Below are 22,066 nucleotides of genomic sequence, written 5' to 3'. Positions count from 1 at the left end.
TAACTAAATATTTTCTTAAAGGAGAGAAGTATACAATAAAGTTTTTATAACAGCCAACCCTTGATCTTTAATATATCAAATCTCAAGCCATCTAAGATTTACTATTTGTATTTTCATTATATAAAGGCAGAAGAAAAGCAAAGCAAATATATAGGCAGACTTAGCTTAACCTATAATTTAAATTTAAAAATTAACACACTTATAAGGTTCCCTAGTGTTTCCCCTGTTAAACCTACCAGCTATCTTATATCAAAATCATTCCCATCCCCTTATTAAAGGAATAAAAAGACTTCCAACAAACATATGAGATAAGAAGGGAAATAAGAGACCCCCAAGACCCGTTTACTGGGTCTTACTTTGAATTTCATTTTTATTCCTCTTATCCCTCCCTCCAAAACAGTATTATGGCTCCTTCTTTCCTACAATACTTTTATTTAAGGAAAAGAAAAGAGCTCCAACAGAAGGAAAGTAAAAAGAAAAATAAGAAGGGGGGCAGAGGACTCCAAGAGCTCTTCTGCCCCACTCCCTCTAATCCAATTATCAAAGCCCCAGGATCATAATTTAAATTCCATCTTCTAGAAATAAAAAAAAAATTCAACAAAAAACATAAGAAATAAGAGGGGAGATAAGAGACCCCCAAGACCTGTTTACTGGGTCATACTTTGAATTTCATTTTTGTTCCTCTTCTCCCTCCAAGAACCCTTCTATCCCACTCCCTCTAATCCAGTTGTCAGAGTCCCAGGATCATGATTTAAGTTTCATTTTTTCTTTTTTCTTCTTCCTTCTCCCTCTAAAATAATGTTGCAACGCTTTCTTTCCAACAATCAACCATAAATGGCTCTTCTTGCCTTCCAAGCATTTTTGCAAGATGTCGATGGGTACATTACTATGTCTCTGATTGTCTTTCTTCCTCTTTGTGATGTATTTCTTAGTTGAAGTGCATTGTGTGCTCTTTGCTTCATACAGAGATGGTACACTAGATCTCTTCCTCACAGCCTTCCATCCATGCCCTTCCCCCTTCTTCTCCAGCTTTTGTACTTTCACAGAAAGAGACTGATTTTCTGTTTGCTTTTGTTGTAGTTTCTCCTCCAATTTTCTTTCAAATAAATCTGTCCCATCAAGGTTTTCTTCTAATTTGGCATCTATCACTTTGTCTTTATCTGATTTGAATTCAAGTGTCTTGTCTGCTTTTCTTAATACGTCAGTCAACAGCTTAGAGATTTGCTGCAGCTTTGAAAATATTTCTTGAGGGAGCGCCATTTTATTCACTCACTTTCAGATAGTCACCAAAGATCTCTTAAAACAGGTAAAAAGCTACTTTGCTCTTACTGTTTATAATTCAGAAGATTTTTGCTACCCAGCTCTCTCCCAGAAATACACTTTTTGCAATCACTCTTCGATAACATTCCTCTGGGTCATAAAATGGCTGCTTCTCTGGAGGATAATGAAACCCCCCCTCCTCAAGCTGAATAGCCCTCATAAAGCCATAAACAATTCTCTTACTGGAGAGATGTCAAGTAGAATCACTCTTTTTCGGTCCTTCAGATGTCTTTACTTATTATCTTGTCAGGAATCTTCGCTTTATTTTCGCTTATTCAAAGTCCCGGAGTTTGCAGTTTGAGAGCCATTCCACGGTCCTTGCCTTAAGCCGGTGAGGGAGCTACACAGGGGGTTGCTAGTCCCCTTGAGCTCTTCCACCTTGCTCTGGCCTACCCCCCTCTCCGTGTGTGTGTGGGGGGGGTTGGGGGCCTGAATCCTTGAGTCCGAAGGAGTCGGGAAGATCACGGCACTGAGCTCATAACTCAGCTGCTGAGACGGCACCGCGCCATTCCGGAAGTCTCAAGTTTTGGGGTGCTCTTGTTGGTTGGTTCTGTTGTTCTGGGGAAAATTTCTTGCTAATTTTTAATAAAGGTTAACAGTAGATCACAGTCTCACTTAAAAATAACCACAAAATGGTTTTCAACTTAGGGCACAGATTTCCCCCCTAAATGGCTTTGTGTAAGTAATTAAGAAGAGGCCAGATATTATTGTTAAAGAAAATAAATAGGAGCAGAGTGGTGCTATAAAAAAATTAGACTGCAGTGATGACCTTGCTCTTCACTTGAGTGAAGCCAGATAGGTTGTTTAGAAAAATAGTGTTTCTGGGCTGACATTTTAGTCTTCTGGGTTTCAAGAAAGGAGTTGCTTAATTTGGGGTGGGGTAGGATTAAGCTTAATTGTTAGTGTAGGTAGAAATCAGACTAACTTTGATTAAATAATGGTTTTAAAGATAATTCATATTTTCATCCATGGGTTAGAGCCACAAAACAATTAGCCAGGTTTTAGAACATAAAGTCAGAACCTGTTTTTTTTTAAATATGATTTTTGGCTAGGTGATGTTTGTTTTACAAACCCCAAAAAATTTGAGGAGGGTGTGGAAAACAAACGTTGCTTAGTGCTGTGAGTGTTGTGTAGCTCAGCTAGCTTGCTCTGTGAAAGAAGTAAAATTCCAGAGGGACAGATGAATGATAGAAGAGGAGTCCAGTGGGGCCCAGAGGGGCAAGGCAAGGCAGAAGAGTAGCAGGGCAGAGAGGCCTGTGGCTTTCCCTCCGCCTGTGAGGATGCCTGCCCCACAGCCATCTTTGACTACCCTGACCTCTGGCTGGGGCGCTACAATGAAGAGGTCCCACTTGACAGCCCCTTTCATTGAAGCTGCTGCTCGAGTGCCACCTGCAGAGGTGCCTGCAGGTGCTGGCATTGGGCAGGAGTTTGCTTCTGCAGACCATCCACCAGCTATTGTGACTCAGAGGTGGGAGGAGGAGCAGCCTGAGGTGTCTTTTGGGGTGAGCTTGGGAGACACAAGTCTTCTGGTCCTTGAGCTCACCCCAGGGGCCCAAAGGATGGTGGAGGAACTAGAGGAGACTTGGTGAAGCCTCTTCTCTGGATCTTCCAGAGTCCAATAGCAGGACCTCCAAGGAGAGGCAAGAGGAGAGACTGGAGGTGACACAAGAGGAAGAGATGTCTAGCCCAAGCTCCTCACAGGATGGCCGCCCCTGGGGTTCCCACAGCTACTAGTCACTGTGGGTGCTCCTACACTTCTGCTGTCTGGAATCACTTCCAGAAGACAGACAATCCCTGTTATGTACAGTGCCAGGTCAGTGCCAGCTGTGTAGGGCCTGGATCAGTTGAGGGAAAGACCTGGCTCACCTCTCAACTACTGGTCTCTGGAACCATTTGAAGAGGCACCTCCAGCCAGTGCTTCTTCAGGAGGAGAGAGAGGATAATGTTGTGCTGCTGCTAGCAAGCTAAGAGTGGGGTTGTTCTGTGACCACCTCTTTTGCTTTCCCTGCCAATTTCTCCTGCAGAGAAGGTATGCCAAGTATCTCTGATGGAGATGTTTGGTGAGTGTGTGGGGAGGGGGGGGGGCTACAGAAGGCAGGGAAGAGGGCCATTCACCTCATTGGCAAAATGATTGCTCTAGACAGGCAGCCCTTTTCCATAATCAAGCATGTTGGGTGTTCCACAGGCTGCTCCAAGATGCTTGTTCTTGGTACAAGGTCCTTGCTTATACTATGCTGAGCAGAACTGTAGTGTGTAGCTCATTTATAGGGCTGCCAGTATCTATGTGAGGGCACAGTTGTCCTGTGCTAGTGAAAGAAGGGTGCACTGCACATCTGACACCAGCACCTGCCCTCAGTTGCAGTGTGCTTATCTCTCACTGACTATGCAGTGGTGGTAACCTGATCAGGGTTTTTTTTTAAAGCTGGAACGTGGTGGAACGGAGTTCTGGAACCTCTTGAAAATGGTCGCATGGCTGGTGGCCCCACCCTCTGATCTCCAGACAGAGGGGAGTTTAGATTGCCCTTTGCTATTCTCTTTCCAAACCAGATTTGGTAGGATGTTGTCCGGGGTCCACAGCTCAGCCCCCAGACTCACCTGGAGGAAAGGACAGGAGACCCCCCGGAAGACAACCGCCCAGCTGCCTTGACAGACAGTTGACCAGGGTGGAACAGTCACAGCACACTAGCAGTGGAGTCAGGGGGCCCAGAGGCTCCAGAGGAGGCAACACAGTCAGCAGCAAGTGTGGGAGGGGAAGAGCCAGAGGGGGAAGCCAGCCAAGGAAGAACAGCCCCACCTAGCATCAATGGACAGGCAGCCCAGATGCTGGCACCTCAGGAGCAAGGCCAGGGAAGCGCAGCCACGCCCAGCCCCAGTGGACAGGCAGCCCAGATGCTGGCACCTCGTGAGCAAGGCCAGGGAAGTGCAGCCACGCCCAGCCCCAGTGGACAGGCAGCCCAGATGCCAGCTGGGGTGGCACCTCGGGAGCAAAGACAGAGATGGCCAAGACGCATCGCCTGGAAAGGCCCTGCCAGCCCAGTCCTGCAGGAAAGACTGAAGGAGAGGTGGGGGAGGAAGAAAAGGAGGCACACCTGGAGGAAGCCTCAGCTGGGACACGTTCGCATTCAGACCCACCCTGCTGGAGAGGCAAGGAAGGCCAGGGGGAATTAGTGAAAGGGCAGGCACACCTGGGAGCATACACAGCTGGTCAACATCAGGAGAGGGAAGGAGCTTGGAAGGAAGGGCGGAGGAAGCTAAAGGAAACCCTGTAAAAGCTGACTCAAAAGAGTGCTCCTGGTGGGTTGTGTAGGAGTGATGGAGTGGAGCGGAGTGTGAGAGGCGGCGAGGAGGAGAGTTGATGAAGGAGGAGATGGCGGAGATCAAGGGGGATGACTGGGGCAGGTTCAGCAGGCCAGCGAGTGGACTGAGAGGGAGTCTGGGTGAGGTGTACCACCCCTCCTTCCACAGAGCAGGGTCCTGCAGTATCCCTGCCACCCCTTTGATGTCAGGGCTGGGCATGCCCGCGCCCTGCCCAGCGGCATACGCGGCAAGCCCTGATAGATGTTTTTGAAAAGATGGCAGTCAAAGTACCTTTGGATGCCATGTGGATGGGGAAAGTGTGCCTTTTTCCAGGTGCCACCCACATCGACACTGTTTTCCTTGCCTCAGCCCCCATGGCTGGTATTCACCACCACAGGCAGGCTTTTTAAAAATAAACAATTACTGCATCATGAACAGGTTGTAGAAATCTATTGTGACAACTGAATTCCAAGCTTTCCTTTGAAATAAAAGTCTCTAGCCCTTTTTGTTGCCCAATGAAATGCTTAAAGTGTTGGTTTTTTTCAAAAAAATTGAAAGCTTGAGAATTTAGAGGAAGTAGTAGGTCATGACAACAGATCTTTATCATGCTATTTAGCAATTACGGGTTGTTGTTTTTTTAAACCTCTCTTGTGGCATGGAGGAGAGATGATGGCTGTGGGTGGAGGCTGAAGCAAGGAAACTGCGGGTCAGAAGAGACTCCCTTGTGGATGCTCCGTTGCCACTGTGAGAGTAGAAATGAGGCCAATGTAAAAGACAGATTTTTAAAAATTTCTTTTAAGGTATATATATTAAGATTAAGAAAACAGTATTTTTGATTTTTTTATATTCTGCAGAGAATTGGAATACATATAACTTTTTGTGTTTGTACACTCATGAGATATTGATGTGTGATATTTTAATTTAACTGTGCCTAGGAAAAATATAATTTGGAGGGAAAATAGCTTTTATTTTCAGATTAAGTAAACAAACTGGCATGAACTTAATATCACTGGTGGAACTGCAGGTATGGAAATAACTTGCAATGTTACACCTTGTTAGTAATTTAACATCCAAAGTGCTGCCTCAAGGAACTCTCCCACAGTCTGATCTTTGTCCTGAATTTTAACCTTGGAGCACACGGACCTTCTTGATAAAAGAATGATGTGCCTTCAATTGGACTGTTACAGATAATGAAGATTCAGAAGTGCAATTCCCACTGTTGAGGCAATGACCAGATTGGCATTGAGAGGGTCTCCTTGTCTGAGGGTCTGAGATGAAGTAGTGAAACATTGGTGGAATAGTGGGGGGTACCTAGTGGGGGGGTACCTAGTGACTGAAATAAGCAGGGCTTTTTTTCAGGGGGAACGTGGGGGAACGGAGTTCTGGAACCTCTTGAAAATGGTCGCATGGCTGGTGGCCCCGCCCCCTGATCTCCAGACAGAGGGGAATTTAGATTGCCCTCTGCGCTGCTCAGCAGCGTGGAGGGCAATCTCAACTCCCCTCTGTCTGGAGATCAGGGGGCGGGGCCACCAGCCATGTGACCATTTTCTCTGAGGGCAACCCACTGAGTTCCACCACCTCTTTTCCCAGAAAAAAAGCCCTGGAAATAAGTATTGACTCTTCAAGGTCACTTAAATATAGTATTTCTTCTACAGAGAACCTCCTTGCAGTAAAAAAGTCCTGTACACATGGAAACCATCAGTGATTATTTTCCTGTGGTAAAATGTGTTTGGAAGCAACAATAGAAAAACCCTCTATTAACCTTAAATGAAGACTAGGTTCCCCGCCCCCCACATGTGCCAGCAAGAAAAAGAGGGGCATTTTAAGTTCACATTCAAGTCATAGTTATGTACAGTGATAAACAATGTTTTGTCTATAACCTTTTTAGGGTGATCCTCTTACATTCAGAGGTGTTTTCCCTTTGGTAAATATGCTAAATGATGGTGTAGTTTTTGCATGCCAGGGTGTATAGTTATGGGGTTTTAATGAATGTGAAGTAGTGAATCTTACAGCTGTCAGATGGCTGTCTACCAAGAATAATACACAGCATCTTTGAAATATAATACTCTATTGAAGTTGCAAATGCAGGCACTTTTGAAGTGCCTGAACAGGATGATTAAACATCTGACCTGTTCACAAAGAGGTAATAGTGCATTCAGCCACTCTAGAATATACATGCTGCGCTGCTGCATATAACAACTTGGAGGTAACATTATCCTTGACTCCTAATGCTGAAAGCAGAGGTGGGAGTGGAGGGGTGGGTAGTTGGAGGTAGGTTGGCTGATGGTGATCCACTTACCTGCGAACTTTGTCTTATCTTCTTAACATTATTTGTGTTTAAAATACCTCTAGTTAGGGTGAGACCCGTGTGAGACTTGTGTTCTTCCCTTGGTACTTTGCATCTCTTTATCATGGTGCTGTCATCTCAAAGGCCATAGATAATTCGTTATCAGTCAAATCTCTGTTTCAACTTATCTGTAGCCAGGAGAATGAAATTGTATAGGAGTGATACAAAACCAAGGACAAGCACATCTCATTATTCTCTGTGCCCTGAAGTCAGCACTAAGCCATTTTGTACTACTTGGGTCCAAGACTTGTATTGGAGCCAGAACAATAATACATTCTTCCAGGCTGAGTCTTCCATCTGCTTTGGCTTCCTGTCTCAGTACAATTCCAGTTTTTTTGCATACAGAAAGTCATGTTTGAAAGTAGGCCTAGATTCATATCAAAGATGTTGTTTCCGGTACAAAGTTCCACCTAGTAAAATTCTGTGAGGCTTCAGACTAGAATCTTTTGTCTAGGATCTTCGTGTTATATACATTGGGATTGGGAGGTGGGAGGAATTTGCATCATTAATTCTTGTCATTAGACACCATGACATGACATTTAATTTATATATTTGTGTCTTGCGTGCATGTGGTATAGCAACCAAGACATAGTTTTGTCTGAGTGTCTGCCTGTCTGTTTTACTCTTTCATGTGCTGGATGGCCAAGATGCACCATGCCAAAATATGTGTGAGAGAGTGAATGTCCTGAATAAAAAAGCCCATTCTCGGATAGCTTCTGTGTTTCTTGCTAGAGAAGGTGTTGTGAGTCTCTCTGGTATCCCAAGCCTTAGTTGACTCCACTGCTCTATAAAAATGGCCTTGGCAGCACTTCCTAACCCTTTTCAAGCTGTAAACAATCTTATTCTAGGTGCTTATTATTCTTGACCTTTCACTCCTTAGCATTTTTTGCAGGATTTTCTTGGAAAATCTCTTTTCTCACATCATTCCAAACATTCAACTGAGGACCTCACCAGGTACTACGCTTTCCACATGTTCAACCTAAAGATAACACACAATTGCCACGTTCATCTGGTTATTGGCTGTTTCCCTCCTGAGTGAAGCAAAGATGTGATGCTAGTAATGGTATTGTGTGTGCTGCCAAGAAATGGCAAGAGCTGATCGATTGAAGAATTGTGGATGGTGCTGAACAGGAGGACAACAGGGGATCTTTGTGGCAGCTGAAGCAAGAGCATGGTGGGGTTACCCTGTAAATGGAGGCAGAGCAGCTGCTGAGCCACTGGGCCTGGTGACTGTGGACGTGCAGAGGGACACTGGCTTTGGGAGGTCTTTGGGCACCAGTCCAAGAAGGGAGTGTCTCCATAGTATTGCAATGGGCTGAGCCATGTCCCATGTGCTTGCTGAGGCTATGCAGTTCATAATCAGTGTTCTTCAGCTTGCTGCCTACATCAACCATCACTATGTCCTTCCAGTTCAGTAGCCGCTCTACCTCTTCTTGCAGCACTGCCCTGCTATTACTTTGCCTCTGAATGAGCACCACAAAGATGCCTTCTGTCCTCCGTGCTCTGTGCCGTCTGCTGTTCTTCAGCCCATCTGCTCTTTCTACTTACTGGCAGTCCACACAGCACTACTGGCAGCATCATGCCTGCTTCTCTCTGGGCAGAAACAGTCAGTAAATGCAGTAGTGTCACCTGTAAGTGAACAGGTGGAAAATGTAATATCTGGTTAGGCCTTCAGCCAATGGCTACTTTCTCATTTGGACTGCTGAACAACATGTGTTTTGCTTTCAAACTCTTTACATGTTTTAATCTTGACTGTAACTGAATGACCATCTTGCCAGTAATCAGCTTTTAGTGATCTTGAAGAGTGGTGGTCTCCCCACATGGACAGGTTTGGGTGTTTTCTCCATTCCTGTTGCAGCTGCCAAGACATGGCAAATTCCCCTGTAATTTCCCTGCCCCAGTCCTCCAGTGGCAACCATCCTCCCTCCTTTGGACCACTTTCTAATATTTTAATATCAGCAATCAAATATCATTATATTGATATAACATTATAAAAATATGGAAAACAGAGTTCCTGAATTTCCAGATTTCATTTAAAAAAATGTCTCTAGCTTCTTCAGTTGTAGAGATAATGCCTTTTTATTATATCTTTGCAATGGAAGGGCCTAGAGACTTATATTTTGTTGTTGTTCTTGAATTAAAGCTGGAAATTCAGAGAACCTATTACCAATATTTTTATCATGGTATATCAATACAGTGACATTCAATTATAGCCCCTTTGTGGGGGTGGGGATGGGGGAAATGGCAGCAGCAGGAACAGGGTCAGGGAAAATGGCTGCCATGTGGGTGGGAAAATCAGAACTTTCCTATCCACATGGCAGCTATTCAAGCTGTGATGTTCCTCCAACTCTTAGAATCATAGAGTTGGAAGGGGCCATACAGACCATCTAGTCCAACCCCCTGCCCAGTGCAGGATGAGCCTAAAGCATCCCTGACAAATATTCATCCAGCCTTTTCTTGAAAACTGTCAGTGAAGGGGAGCTCACGACCTCCCTAGGCAGCTGATTCCACCTTTGAACTACTCTGACCGTGAAAAAGTTTTTCCTAATAACCAGCCAGTAGCTTTCTGCATGTAATTTAAGCCCGTTGCTTCAAGTCCTATCCTCTGCTGCCAACTGGAACAGCTCCTTTGCCCTCCTCCAAATGACAGCCTTTCAAATATTTAAAGAGAGCAATCATGTCCCCCCTCAATCTCCTCTTCTCCAAACTAAACATTCCCAAGGCCCTCAGCCTTTCCTCGTAGAACTCAGTCTCCAGACCCCTGATCATCCTTGTCGCTCTCCTCTGCACCCTCTCGATTTTGTCCACATCCTTTTTAAAGTGAGGCCTCCAGAATGGCACACAATACTCCAGGTGCAGCCTGACCAAGGCAGTATAGAGAGGGGCTATGACCTCCTGCGATTTCGACACTATGGCCCCTTTGATACAACCCAGGATCTGATACAACCCAGGATCTTACAGCAAACCAGGTGTGAAAAAGATTGGAGAAGAACCAAGAGAATCAATAGAATATTTAATGAAACACCTAAAGGAATATAGAAAGATGGCGGGAATGAAGATCAACTACCAAAAAACAAAAGTGATAACTAAAAATATGACTATACAGCAAAAAATGGAATTGACTAGAATGACAGGATTTCAATTGGAAAAGAAAGTAAAATACCTCGGAATACAATTGACCGCAAGATGTGGCTTATTAATGAAAGAAAACTACATGAAGCTCCTACAAGAAATAAAAAGAGACCTAGAAAGATGGAAAGGACTACAACTCTCATTGATGGGAAGGGTTGCAACTATTAAAATGAACATATTGCCACGTATAATATTCCTTTTCCAAACTATTCTGATAAATATCAATATGTCTTTCTTTGAAGAGCTAAATAAAAATATAAGCCAATTTATTTGGCAAGGAAAGAATCCAAGAATTAAGCTGAAAACGCTTCAAGGTCTAAAAGAGAATGCAGGCCTGGCTTTACCTGACTGGAGAACTTACTATCAAGCGTGCTGTATAGTTTGGATGAGAGAATGGATTTCATTGGAAAATCCAAGGCTTCTAGCTCTTGAAGGTCATAATTTACAGTTAGGATGGCATGCGTTTATATGGGACAGAAAAGTAACTGGACACAAACACTTTAAAAACCACCTGATAAGAAAATCTCTCATAACGACATGGGAAAGAATTGTACCATGAATATATGAGAAAATCCCACAAAGGGTCTCCCCACTAGAAGCATTTACTCAGCCAAATGTATTTTCTATGGATAAAGTTGTTAGGTATAAAGAACTCTTAGATGATAAAGGAGTATTAAAAACAAAAGCGGATCTACTAAATCAAGGTATTAATTTGGATTGGTTGTCAAGAGCACAAATTGAATCTAGATATAATAAAGACAAGAAATTGGGTAGTTTTTATCTAGAGCAAAAAGATTTTGAAAAATTATTATGCGACTCAGGTGAAAAATGAATTAAGAAAATGTATCTTTTTTAATGCAAATGAAAAGGAATGAAGGCGTGGAAAAATGTAAAACTTTATGGATGCAGACTCTAGGAAATAACATTGACTCAGCACAATGGAGCAAAATATGGAAAGTGAATGTAAAAATAACTAAATCTGTTGCATTCGAAGAGAACTTATATAAGATGTTCTACAGGTGGTATCTAACACCGGATAGATTGGCCAAAATGTATAAAAATGTGTCAAATAAATGTTGGAAATGTGGGAAACATACAGGGACATATTTCCATATGTGGTGGCCCTGTAAGGAGGTGTATAAGTACTGGATAATGGTGCATGACTTGATACAAACTGTTACAAATTTCAATTGCTCTCAAACCAGAGAGCTTTTTGTTAAATTGTATACCAGACATAGGGCCAAGCTACACATGACGAATGACACTTGAACAGCAAGTGTATTTCTCTCTGTTCACTTGCCCTCCACTCAATCCACTTGCCGTTCAAGTGTCATTCGTCACTTGTAGCTTGGCCCATAGACAAAGAACAGATGCATTTTACTATTCATGTAATAACTGCGGCTAGAATTCTATTTGCGTCTTACTGGAAACGACAAGTGATACCCAAACAGGAGGAACTAATAGAGAAGGTAATGGAAACTGCAGAAATGGACAAATTAACTTCTATATTGAATAGACAAGTGGAAGAAGACTTCTTTACACCTTGGAATCCCTTTTATGAATGGATAAATAATAAAAGTACGGAATAGAATCCAACATGATGGCAACAATGTATGAAATATCAGAACTTACAGTTGTACATTTTATTGAGATTAATTAGAAGCCTTGGAGAATTATAATGTTGAGTTAAGCAAGCCTACTGAAACCGTACTGAACTGTACTGAAAACTTTATTGCTTCTTTTATCTGTTCTTTTTTTTCTTTCTTATCTGGAAAAAATAATAAATATAATTTTTTTTTAAAAAAAGGTTGGAGAACGGCTGGGGGAAACACCAGGAGATGCTTGAATGTATCACAATGCTGTGGGGAAGCAGGGCGGGCGGGGAGAGGGGAATGCTTCCCAGTAGCACTAAATCAATAGTCATGTGTTCTCCCCACCACTGCACCTTGTTAATTTGTTTTATTATTTGTATATTGATTTTAGTTTTGGTTTTTATCAATTTTAACTGTTCACCGCCCAGAGCCCCTGGGGATGAGCGGTATATAAATTGAAAAAATAAATAAATAAAATAATGTGGAAATGGCCAGTATCTGAATCCAGATATTGGCAATAGAAAACATGTATTGACTTGGATTCCTCATTTTAAGGTGTTTTTTTGAAGAAGATTTTGTGAAGGACCAGCTTTCTGGTCCTTCACTTAAGCATATATTAATTACCTTGGTTGACAATCAGCATTACAATAACCAAATCATTCATTTGCTTTCTACAGAAAATATGTCACTTCCTGTAAGCACACAGAAGTACCTTTGTCTGTGCCTTGGGATCAAAGTAACAAGGTAAAATAAATCTTTAGCTTTCCTAGTCCACTGCAAGCTTCTAACTTCTGCCTCTGGAAAGATTCCTTTAAGGAACCCGTGCTAGAGAAAAGATTACTAGGTAGCACATTTCCCTCCACCCTTCCCCTAAGAAAAAAATTCTGCAGTGAGCCAAATGGCAGCCCATCTTCCCTTGATGCTATGTGGAGCTTAAAAATGGCATTCTTGTAACATCTGGAAGAGGATTAATGGCCACATTGCTGCCCACAGAAGGTATGGAAATTCCATAAAGCTTCTCTGTGCCACAGCTGTCTTAAGGAACAAGGGCCCTCTTGTGGGCAGTAGCTAAAAATGGTACCCATGAGCAAAGATGAAGCTAGGCTGTTGTATTTTGAGGTGGTTTGGAAATGGATTGACATAATGCAAGCTGGCCCCCGTGCAGTAGTTGACAATTTATAATGAGTTTTCAGCCATACTGGAAGTTTAGGCTGTACGGTGGGAAATTAGACATTTAGCATTGAACTCATATCTTTGACCATGCAAAGAGAGCCTTTCAGTAACTAGAAAATACACTGAAATCTTGAATAATTACTCCAGTTAGAAGGACTAACTTACAAGAACCCCTGATTTTATTTGTTTATGGTTGTGTAAAATACATGCTGCCTAACACATGGCCTCCAAGGTGCAGAAGAAGTTTAAATGTGGTATGTATCAGATACAATCACAATATAAGTACTAAAACTTAAGAAGCCCATCCATTGTTAGAAAAAGTAGATTTAAAAATTAGCAAAAAAAGTTTTACTAACAGTATCAGCAGCAATTAGAAAAAATAATCAGCAGCATATACAGCTACCCCTCTCCCTGAATATTTTCCTTAAAAGGAAGGACTGCAGAAGGAGAGGGGAAAGGGCATTGTTTGGGTCTTCTTGATGACAGAGTTCCAAGGAAAGGGTGCCACCTCTGAGAGGGCCATATTACTGGTGCCAATGACCTGACTTTCAGGGATTGAGGGATATGGATTAGGATGCTTGATGCTCTGGGAAGGCTTTTATAGAGTCCTTAGTCCTTCAGATATTCCAGTCCAAGAACGTTTAGGGAAACTAAATTATTCAGGAGGGCTTTCTTACACAGGTGCTGTAAGGAAAAAGTTCAAAGAGATTTCTCAATAAAGGGATAGGGACTATAGACTGTACTACTGTGCTTTGCCTGTTTCTGTTATGTTTTGTTAAACTGTTTGTTTTGTTTCAACATTTTTTCAGCTCTGCTTATTTTCAGATTTCTGTAATCCTATTGCATTGTTTATTGCATGTCCCAACTGTTGATCATATTGAATTACACTTTGTAATCCACCTTGAGGCTCAGTGAGAAAGGTAGACTATAAATCATGTAAATAAAAATACAATAAAATACGTATAATGTAAATGCAAAACCAGTAGTTTTGAGTTGAACTCAAAAGCCAACAGGGGAGTTGTTTTAAGAACAGGGGAGAAATATTCCTTATCATATATTTACTTTATCTCATTCTCAAAATGAGAGGTATACCCTGAGAGGTAGATGAGGTAAATTCCACATTCTTCAATGAAGAACTAGATATTCCTTAAGACTAATCTTTCTCAGCCTAATCTACCTCACAGGGCAGTTGTTATGAGGACATGGGGAGAATGCTGTTGTAAGTCACTTTGTGTCCCTATTGAGGAAAAAAACCATGGTATAAATATCTAAATAAATACATCATGGCTTATTATTGAATCTGGACCATGACAGTAACTCCTAGCACTCTACTTCCTGTACTTTGGGAAGACAGTCTAAGAAAACAGCTAAAAATCTGTTAAAATTTCTGAGATTTCCTAATTGTGAAGTACCTGAAACTACAGGATTCAATGTCTCAAAGAGCATGCAGCACCATTTTAAAGTGAAATCATTCACTTCCCCATCATTTTCAGTTTATTCCTAGAGCCCTTAAAAATATACTGTGTGCTTTATGATTCAGAAAAGGCCATGATCTGTTGTTTGCAGTTTATTAAAGATGGACGTAAGAGGAATGGTGAGAGGAAGGGAAGGGCTGGGTAGAGGCAAATGGAAACAGAAAGAAAGCAGAAGTTCTCTCACGGGTGTATTGCACTTACTTCCTTGTGTGTCTTCCGATGCAGGTTTACCTGAGTTACAACAACGTTTCTGCACTGAAGACTTTAGTTGCCAAAGCAAACTGGGTGCTTGCCTCTGAAAGAGACAAGGTAGCTCACTATCTTTTTTCTGCCCAGGTCACAGCATGTCGTCATGTGTAGTCAAGTGCCCCACGCATTACTATGGGCCTCTCTGGACACAGTAGCTGCCTTGCATAGACGCAGTTGTCATTACACCATCCAGATGATGTCACTCTAGCAAGCCCTCCTTCCATTGAGGGAGGAGTGACCATTGTCAAGCGCTCACACAGCTAAACTTAACTGTTGGAAAACCACAGTTCTTGAAATGGGGGGGGGGCATACTATGGAGACGAGTGCCAATCTCGCAGGCCTCTATCAAACAGCATCATCCCAGTGCTGTGAGGCATGCCGCAATGCCCTGCCATTCCTGCTGGTTACCATTTCTAATGCTCAGTCATATCAAAAAACTTTCCCCCAGTTGCCTTTTTTTTCTTGCTGTTGCTGGATATACTCTTTCCAGCAGGGAACTGCATATATCCCACACTATGAAAAAGCTTATCTGCTATCTCCCAGCACTAAGGCTGTCTATGTCCTCCTTCCATTATCTGCCATGTTAGGATATGTAAAGCCTTGAGAGGAAAGTTCCTGTTGTCCCAAGGTCTGGTAAGACCCTGATAGTTTTCCTTGAGTATTCTGTTCTCTGTATCATCTGAAGTGTATAGCCACAGATGCCTTCCAAAGCTGTGCGTGTACTTCTCAGTATGTGATGCTCAATTTTCCAAGTGGACTGAAAGTAGAAGTAGAGTGGAAGATTTTGCACCAGCTGCAATATTCTACTTGCAAGCAGCATGTGGAGAGTTTAGATGCTGCCTGAGATATACTTGCATAGCATATGGAGTCTGGCTGGGTGCCTCAGAACCAACCATCTATGCATTTCAGAGGACTGGGGAAGCTCTGGGTTTACAGGAGGATACCAGGCTCAGTTAAGTAGCAATGCATGCAAACTGCTGCCATGGTGGGAGGATGAGAGCAAGGAGATATTGGCCTATATATGGCCAGCACTCTTCAAATTTAAAAACATATGTTTAAAATTCCTCCTGCTTGAGGTAGCAGTAATGTCTTTTCATTGGTTTTTAAAAATGATTGGACAAGTTAATGGAGGACCAGCACATCATTGACCATTAGCCATGATGGTTAAATGGACCCTTCCCCCTGTGTTCAGAGCAATGTGCCTTTCAACTCCATTTGCTAGGGAGCAACAGCAGGACCTTCTGGGGTATCTGGTTGGCCACTGTGAGAAACAGGGTGCTGCCACCAATGGGCCCCAAGTCTGGCCTTAGGAGGTATTGCCTGTTGCTCCTCTTGAGCTAGAGAGAAATGCTGAATCAGTAGTATCACTAAAGGGCCTTTTGCAGACAGACAACTAGCTGACTCCAGAGTTTACAAATGTTGTTACTTGTGTACCATGAACAATGAAACCCCTTTAGCTGTGCTGGTGTTAAACTGGCATTAAGAACATTTTTGTTAGGGATGCCTTAACTGACTCTTGGTCTGCACTGTCTAAGGTCAAGATATACATGCTGGAGGAGGATAAGTTTCTCTCTATCAGAATAGAGATGACTATCTCCATTGATGCAACACAGGCCTTCCTGCTGCTTTCGGACATGGGACGCAGGCATGAGTGGGATGAACACTATGTGTAAGTACTTCCTAGAAGAGGCAGGCTGCTATAGTGGCTTTTTGTTAATAATGGGGTCTCCAGTGCTCTGCCTTGCAATATAAGCAGTCTTATTGTCTGCTAAGCATTACCTTTGAAATAGTAAAGGATAGAAAGTTGTAGAAAGTTGTGTGTGTGGGGGGTGCATGCGTGCATGTGTATGTGTTAAAACTAACCCTCCCCCCCCACCTCAAAGCTGAGATTCTCAGCTGGAGTCTATGCTCAAGGCTCTGTTCTTTGTTCCTGCAGAATCATAGCCTGTTTACAGGCCAAAATAGGATACTGGATCCTGAGATGTCAAGAAAATGGCAGGCTTATTAATTTTTTTAATGAATTTTGAGCTAGATGGGTCACCATACTCAAAATGGGGTGTAGTAGGGGTGGACGGGGAAAAGAAGACTCAGTATAATGTTGTCTTTCTCCCTGTCCAGCAACCCTATTTTGAGCCTCCCAGGAAGAGTTCAGGAGGATGAGACTTCAAGCTTGATAGACCTGTTTTGTTTGTTTAGCAGGGTTCCAGGAGCCACCAGTTGGGACCAGCTGTGAAATAGCTGTGCCCCAGTTGCAAAATGGTTACCCTAGAGGGCTGTATTTGCTTGCTGTGTGCATGCTTATACAAGTACACATTCACAACTGAGTTACTATGCATTTGGTGTTCATATTTATGTAATGTCACGAACTATGGTTTACAAGCAACGAAATAAGATTACCATTTTACAAATGAAAACACTGAGGCTGCAAGAAATTACCCTTTCTATTGACAAATCTTAAACAGCTATTTATGTGAACATTCTTATTTATGGCTTTAGTAGAAAGGAGCAGTGGACTGTAGCCAAGGAGGAAGAATGGAAGCCAGTCCTTGTAGGGGCAGGAACTTTCCAGAAAACATGTTGAGGGAAGAACATTAGGCTTGTCCTGCAAGGTACATTTTAGCCAGGAAACTAAGGATCCTTATTTGGTGGATTTTCCATTGGGAGCTTCTGGAAATCTACCATGAAACCAGCCCAGGCTCTTCTAATTGATCATGATACACTTTTTTGCTCCCTCAGTCTGATTGTTGCCTCTCTCTAGCTTTTGTCTGACATGGCCTAATTTGTTTCACAAATGCTGCAAAATCTACCTGCATTTTAACTGCGCATGAGAAACTTCTTATTAATTATAAGATTTTATATAGAAATAATTTATGATTTCCTGGTATTTGTCTTTTTTAAAAAAAATCCCTTTAAATCCCTTTTTTGCAGGTGTGCTGAGCTGGTCCAACAAGTTGACAAAGATGACATGATCTATCATGTAATTAGTCGAACTATCAGTGAGGAAAATAAACCTCAGGACTTTGTCATCCTAGCATCACAAAGAAAACCTTGCAGCAAAGGGTATGTTGCCAAGAACTTCTCCTCAATTGCTAGAGCAGCAACTGACATTCAGAGTAATAGCAAGGATCAACTGGGCTTTCAGAATTTTTTTCTGGAGGCCTTGAGAATTATGACGGTTTCTGATGTTGGAAGAGGAGGATCCAGTGCTGTCCCTCTTCTCAGGTTTCAGAGAGGCACAAACCAAAGAGTTAGAAAGATAGAGAGTTCAGGGCAGTCTGTTTACTGTTTACTATTGTTTACTGCTCTGACTGTCCTTTATAACAACAACAACAACAACAACATTCAATTTATATACCGCCCTTCAGGACAACTTAATGCCCACTCAGAGTGGTTTACAAAGTATGCCATTATTATCCCCAAAACAAGACACCCTGTAAAGTGGGTGGAGCTGAGAGAGCTCCAGAGAACTGTGACTAGCCCAAGGTCACCCAGCTGGCTTCAAGTGGAGGAGTGGGGATTCAAACCTGGCTCTCCAGATTAGAGTCCCGCACTCTTAACCACTACACCAAACTGGCTTTAATATGCAGATTGCTATTCTCAGGATTTCCTCCTCCTTCCTCCCTCTCCCCCCTTCTCTTCCTGGCTTTGTTCCAGGCAACACCTTTCTCCTCCTCCTCCCTCCATCTTGTAGCATGGATGCTGGCCTTGCCCTACAATCCATGTCCATCCTTAGACTAGATAGGTAGTTAGGATCTATCTCTCCTCCTTTCCTATCAGAGTATGGAGTTCCTGCAATAAAGAACTCTCATTTCTTTTCTAAATATAAACTAAGTGTATGCTTTTATTATTTTCATTCTTGCACACACACCAGCCAGCAGAACCAGCTCACATCCATCTATAATCACGCTTCCTATACCACACGATAGACTCTGCTAATGGCCCAAACATGGAATCCTTTAATTAGGTTTCTGGGGCCTGCATAACGATTTATTTATCATCTGATTGCAAAAAAAAGTTTATAAAAATCAAAGTCAACAAAAATAGAGTGAATAGCTTTGTGTGTTCCCAAGTAGTTTACCTTCAGGTAAGTAGCATGAGGATCTGTTTTTCTTGTTTCAATTTGAGAGCAGGCGGAGGGGGGAATACTTCTAATTTCACTTTCCCTAACAAGATTTCCTTTCCTTCCAGAGATCCATATGTTGTAGCATTCAGGTCCGTCACATTGCCGACACAGCCAGCAAAACCAGAGTACACTCGAGGCGAGATCTTATGTTCTGGCTTCTGTATTTGGCAGGAAACAGAGGAGCTCACCAAGGCAAGTGTTTAGACTTCCAGGAATACAGTGGAGCAGACAGGGATCTGTTTGAATATTCCTCCTGGATATGGTTTGAGGTTTATACCTCTAAGGCATCCTGAAATAGGCCCAAGCCACAAAGATGCTGCTTCACACATGGAAAGGCAGCCAAGGGGTGTGCTATGAGGCTAATGAAATGTTTGCAGTAGGTTTGAGAGTTGGTGTTTTGGGACACTTATAATATCCAGAGATAATCTAAGACATGTTGGTGCTTAAGGCAGAATAGCCAATGGGGCAAAAATGTAATTATTTGCTACTCTGAAGTATCTCACCCTGACTAATGGAGGGCCATTCTTTGTAATATCTTCATACCATAAAAGAAGAATGTTTTACACTAGCTAAGCTTTTAAACTGAGCTTGAGGAGAGGAACAGAAGAAACATCTTATTTTGGAATCAGCCAGTCCACCTAGGAAGTAACTGACAAAATGTGTTGGTTTGCAGGTGTCATATTACAACCAAGCTACACCAGGTGTGCTGGCCTACATCACAACGAATATTGCCGGGCTGTCCTCAAGCTTCCACTCCACTTTCCAAGCCTGTGAACAGTTCCTCCAGAAGCATAAAGAGGATGTCTCAGTAAGACTTCAGAATCTTTAGCGGCACAGTTTTATCTTTGTATAGTCTCATGGTAAAGAGGACTGTAAATATTCAAGTGACTGTATTTGTGAGAGGAAAGAAACAGAATTGTTCAAATACATAAATTGCATAGCCCAAGCTTGTGATAGAGGACCGCCTTACGGGACTATGATCAAAATGAGAAATTGTATCTGGGAAAATAATGATTAGAATCTTAGCGGTCATGTGGTGTATGCCTTCTCTGTTCAGGAAGCAACATAGGACAATTTTTCTTGGATTTTGTATGTCCTTAATATATCTGTCTTGACTTCTTTTGAAGTCCTTTATTTAATTGGTAGGAAAACTTGATTATAAAGGCATACATTAAAATGGATCCCCCTTCTATTGCCTTATCCAGCAGAAAAGGTGCTAAATCAGGAAGGTGAAAAAAAAACCTGTACAGGAAATAACTTTTCATATAACATTGGTGGAAGTGAAACTAAAGTGCCTTGTACCAAGGAAATTAACATTCACAAGCACCAATAGTGCAAATGCATTGAAAGAATTATTTTTTTATCGGAAGGGTTTACAGACTATTACACAGGTGGTGGGTATTCTGAGCATTGAACTGCATTGCAATGCATCTGCCTTCTGAAACCTTGGGCTACCTCACTTCTCTGCACTTTCCATAAACACCGCAAGATGTCAAATGATGTCACATGTGAAGAGAACTGGAACAACTAGAAGTTCAGCAATTCTGTATGAATGTCTTCTTAGTCTTCCTTGAATGTGGGATGTTGTCTCTTCTTTCTTGATCACTCCAAACCTGAGATTATTTTGCTGCAAAGGAATTGTTCTTACAGAATTCTGGAAGATACTTCTGTTTGTCTTTGATCTCTACACAATTGTGAACAGAATATATGATCACCATTCTGTGCATTCTGTTTATTGCTAGATCAGTCTTTTATGATCTTGCATTAATTTTGTCAGTTTTTCCTTCAACTGCCTTCCATTGCTAGTCAAGATTGTCTTAAGTTTGTTGAAATAAATGGCAAGAAACGTGCATTTAAAAGTGAGTTTGGGTTTGTCATGGAGTTTACTCCATTGCTCCTAGAGGAGCATTTACTTCATAACTACATGCAAATTCATGTCTTCCTTCTCTCACCATACAAGGGAGGGCTTTATGTAAACAAAACTGAAGCCCATCTACACATTTCCAGCTTTTGATTGAAACGGAAAGATTGGCAACATATCAATGAACTTCGTAAAACTTGGTGTACAGGTCTGAGCACCACAGAAATTAGCAGCAATGGTAGTGGTGATTGTACATATAGAATGGCATTCTGTGACTAAAGACTGACTTCTACTGTTTCACTATAGGTTGAGAGTAGGGGTGGGTTCTGAGTAGAGATGGGCACGAACAGCAATACGAACAAAAAAAAGTCACGAACAGCCCAATCTGCTGTTCGTGAGCAAGCTGTTCGTGAGGCCCCGTTCCCGGTAAACATGTGTTCGTTCCAAGCTCTCTTCGTGGCGTTCGTCAGCTGTTCATAAAGCCAGACAGTCTGGCGCCTTTCAATCAATTCGGCTGGCAACATAGGCATGGACTGTCTAGTTTTTGCCACTGTGAAGAGAAAATGACATGAAAGGGGGAGACGCATGGATCATGCCTTTCTCCGGGTGCAATCTCTCTGAAACTTGGGGGGGTCTTCAGAGGACAGTGAGGAGTATGTCCCCTGCAAATTTGGTGGGTATTGGACATTGGGAAGGTCAGTTTGTAACCCCTCAAAGTAGCTTCTATCAGACAGTCCAGTTTTTGCCACTGTGAAGAGAAAATGACATAAAAGGGGGAGACCCATGGACTCTCCTTTCCCTGGCTCAAGTTCAGCTAAGTCCCAAGGGAGCCGTTCTGGCTCCTGCGAACCTCCAACTACGAACATGTTCGTGAACATGTCATGTCTGTCGATGTTTGTGAATCCCTCTTTGTGGATGGGAATGAACAACGAACGTTGTGTTCGGTTTTTTTCCTGTTTGTTCCCATCTCTAGTTCTGAGTCTGAATGCTACTTGAAATATTCTGTTGCTTTGCTATGTTGTGTATTCTATATTTCTGTACTTTGTATCCCATCATGGAGCTCAAGGTGATAACTACAAGGAGGTCACTCATCCAGGTTATGATCAAGCCCAGCTGCGCTTGAGGTTGCTGTATCTTATGCATTCCATCCATACTCCAGGACCCACTTAAGTGATAAATTAAGTTGGTTCCACTTTGTCTCCTTAGTCTGTCAAGATCTTCAACCCCAGATCTGTTTTTAAAAATACTTTATGAGCCTGTCCTGCCAAATTGGACTGTCTGAGCATTTCCTTTGAATTTCCATTATCACCCTACTAACACAGCCGCCCCACAAACCTCACTCTGTCAGTCAGAGTCCCATTGGTGGAACTAACTGCTTCCAGTTGGAATCTTTCTTGTAGAAATGACTGTGGAAGGAGAGAAATAAGATCAGCTCCATTTACCTTCAACAGGGTAGAATAATAAATAATGTTCTGCACATGCTGTAGCTCCTCTGAT

General features: G+C 42.4%; 1 protein-coding gene across 6 annotated transcripts in view; it reads left to right on the top strand.

Moving 5' to 3' along the window:
* The window catches only part of ACOT11 (acyl-CoA thioesterase 11), a 113,907-nt gene extending 93,349 nt beyond the window's left edge, over positions 1-20,558 (top strand). For all 6 annotated transcript variants that reach the window (XM_054981519.1, XM_054981517.1, XM_054981518.1 and 3 more), the window contains 6 exons: positions 12,366-12,432; positions 14,562-14,645; positions 16,121-16,254; positions 17,514-17,645; positions 18,774-18,900; positions 19,382-20,558. In XM_054981519.1, coding sequence (XP_054837494.1) covers positions 12,366-12,432; positions 14,562-14,645; positions 16,121-16,254; positions 17,514-17,645; positions 18,774-18,900; positions 19,382-19,537 — 700 coding nt within the window. In that variant the 3' untranslated portion in view covers positions 19,538-20,558. The remainder of the gene's footprint in view (positions 1-12,365; positions 12,433-14,561; positions 14,646-16,120; positions 16,255-17,513; positions 17,646-18,773; positions 18,901-19,381) is intronic.
* Positions 20,559-22,066: the final 1,508 nt, after the last annotated feature.

Source organism: Eublepharis macularius, chromosome 5, assembly GCF_028583425.1.
Source record: "Eublepharis macularius isolate TG4126 chromosome 5, MPM_Emac_v1.0, whole genome shotgun sequence".
Lineage (NCBI taxonomy): Eukaryota > Metazoa > Chordata > Lepidosauria > Squamata > Eublepharidae > Eublepharis > Eublepharis macularius.
This window is presented reverse-complemented; position numbering and strand designations above follow the sequence as displayed.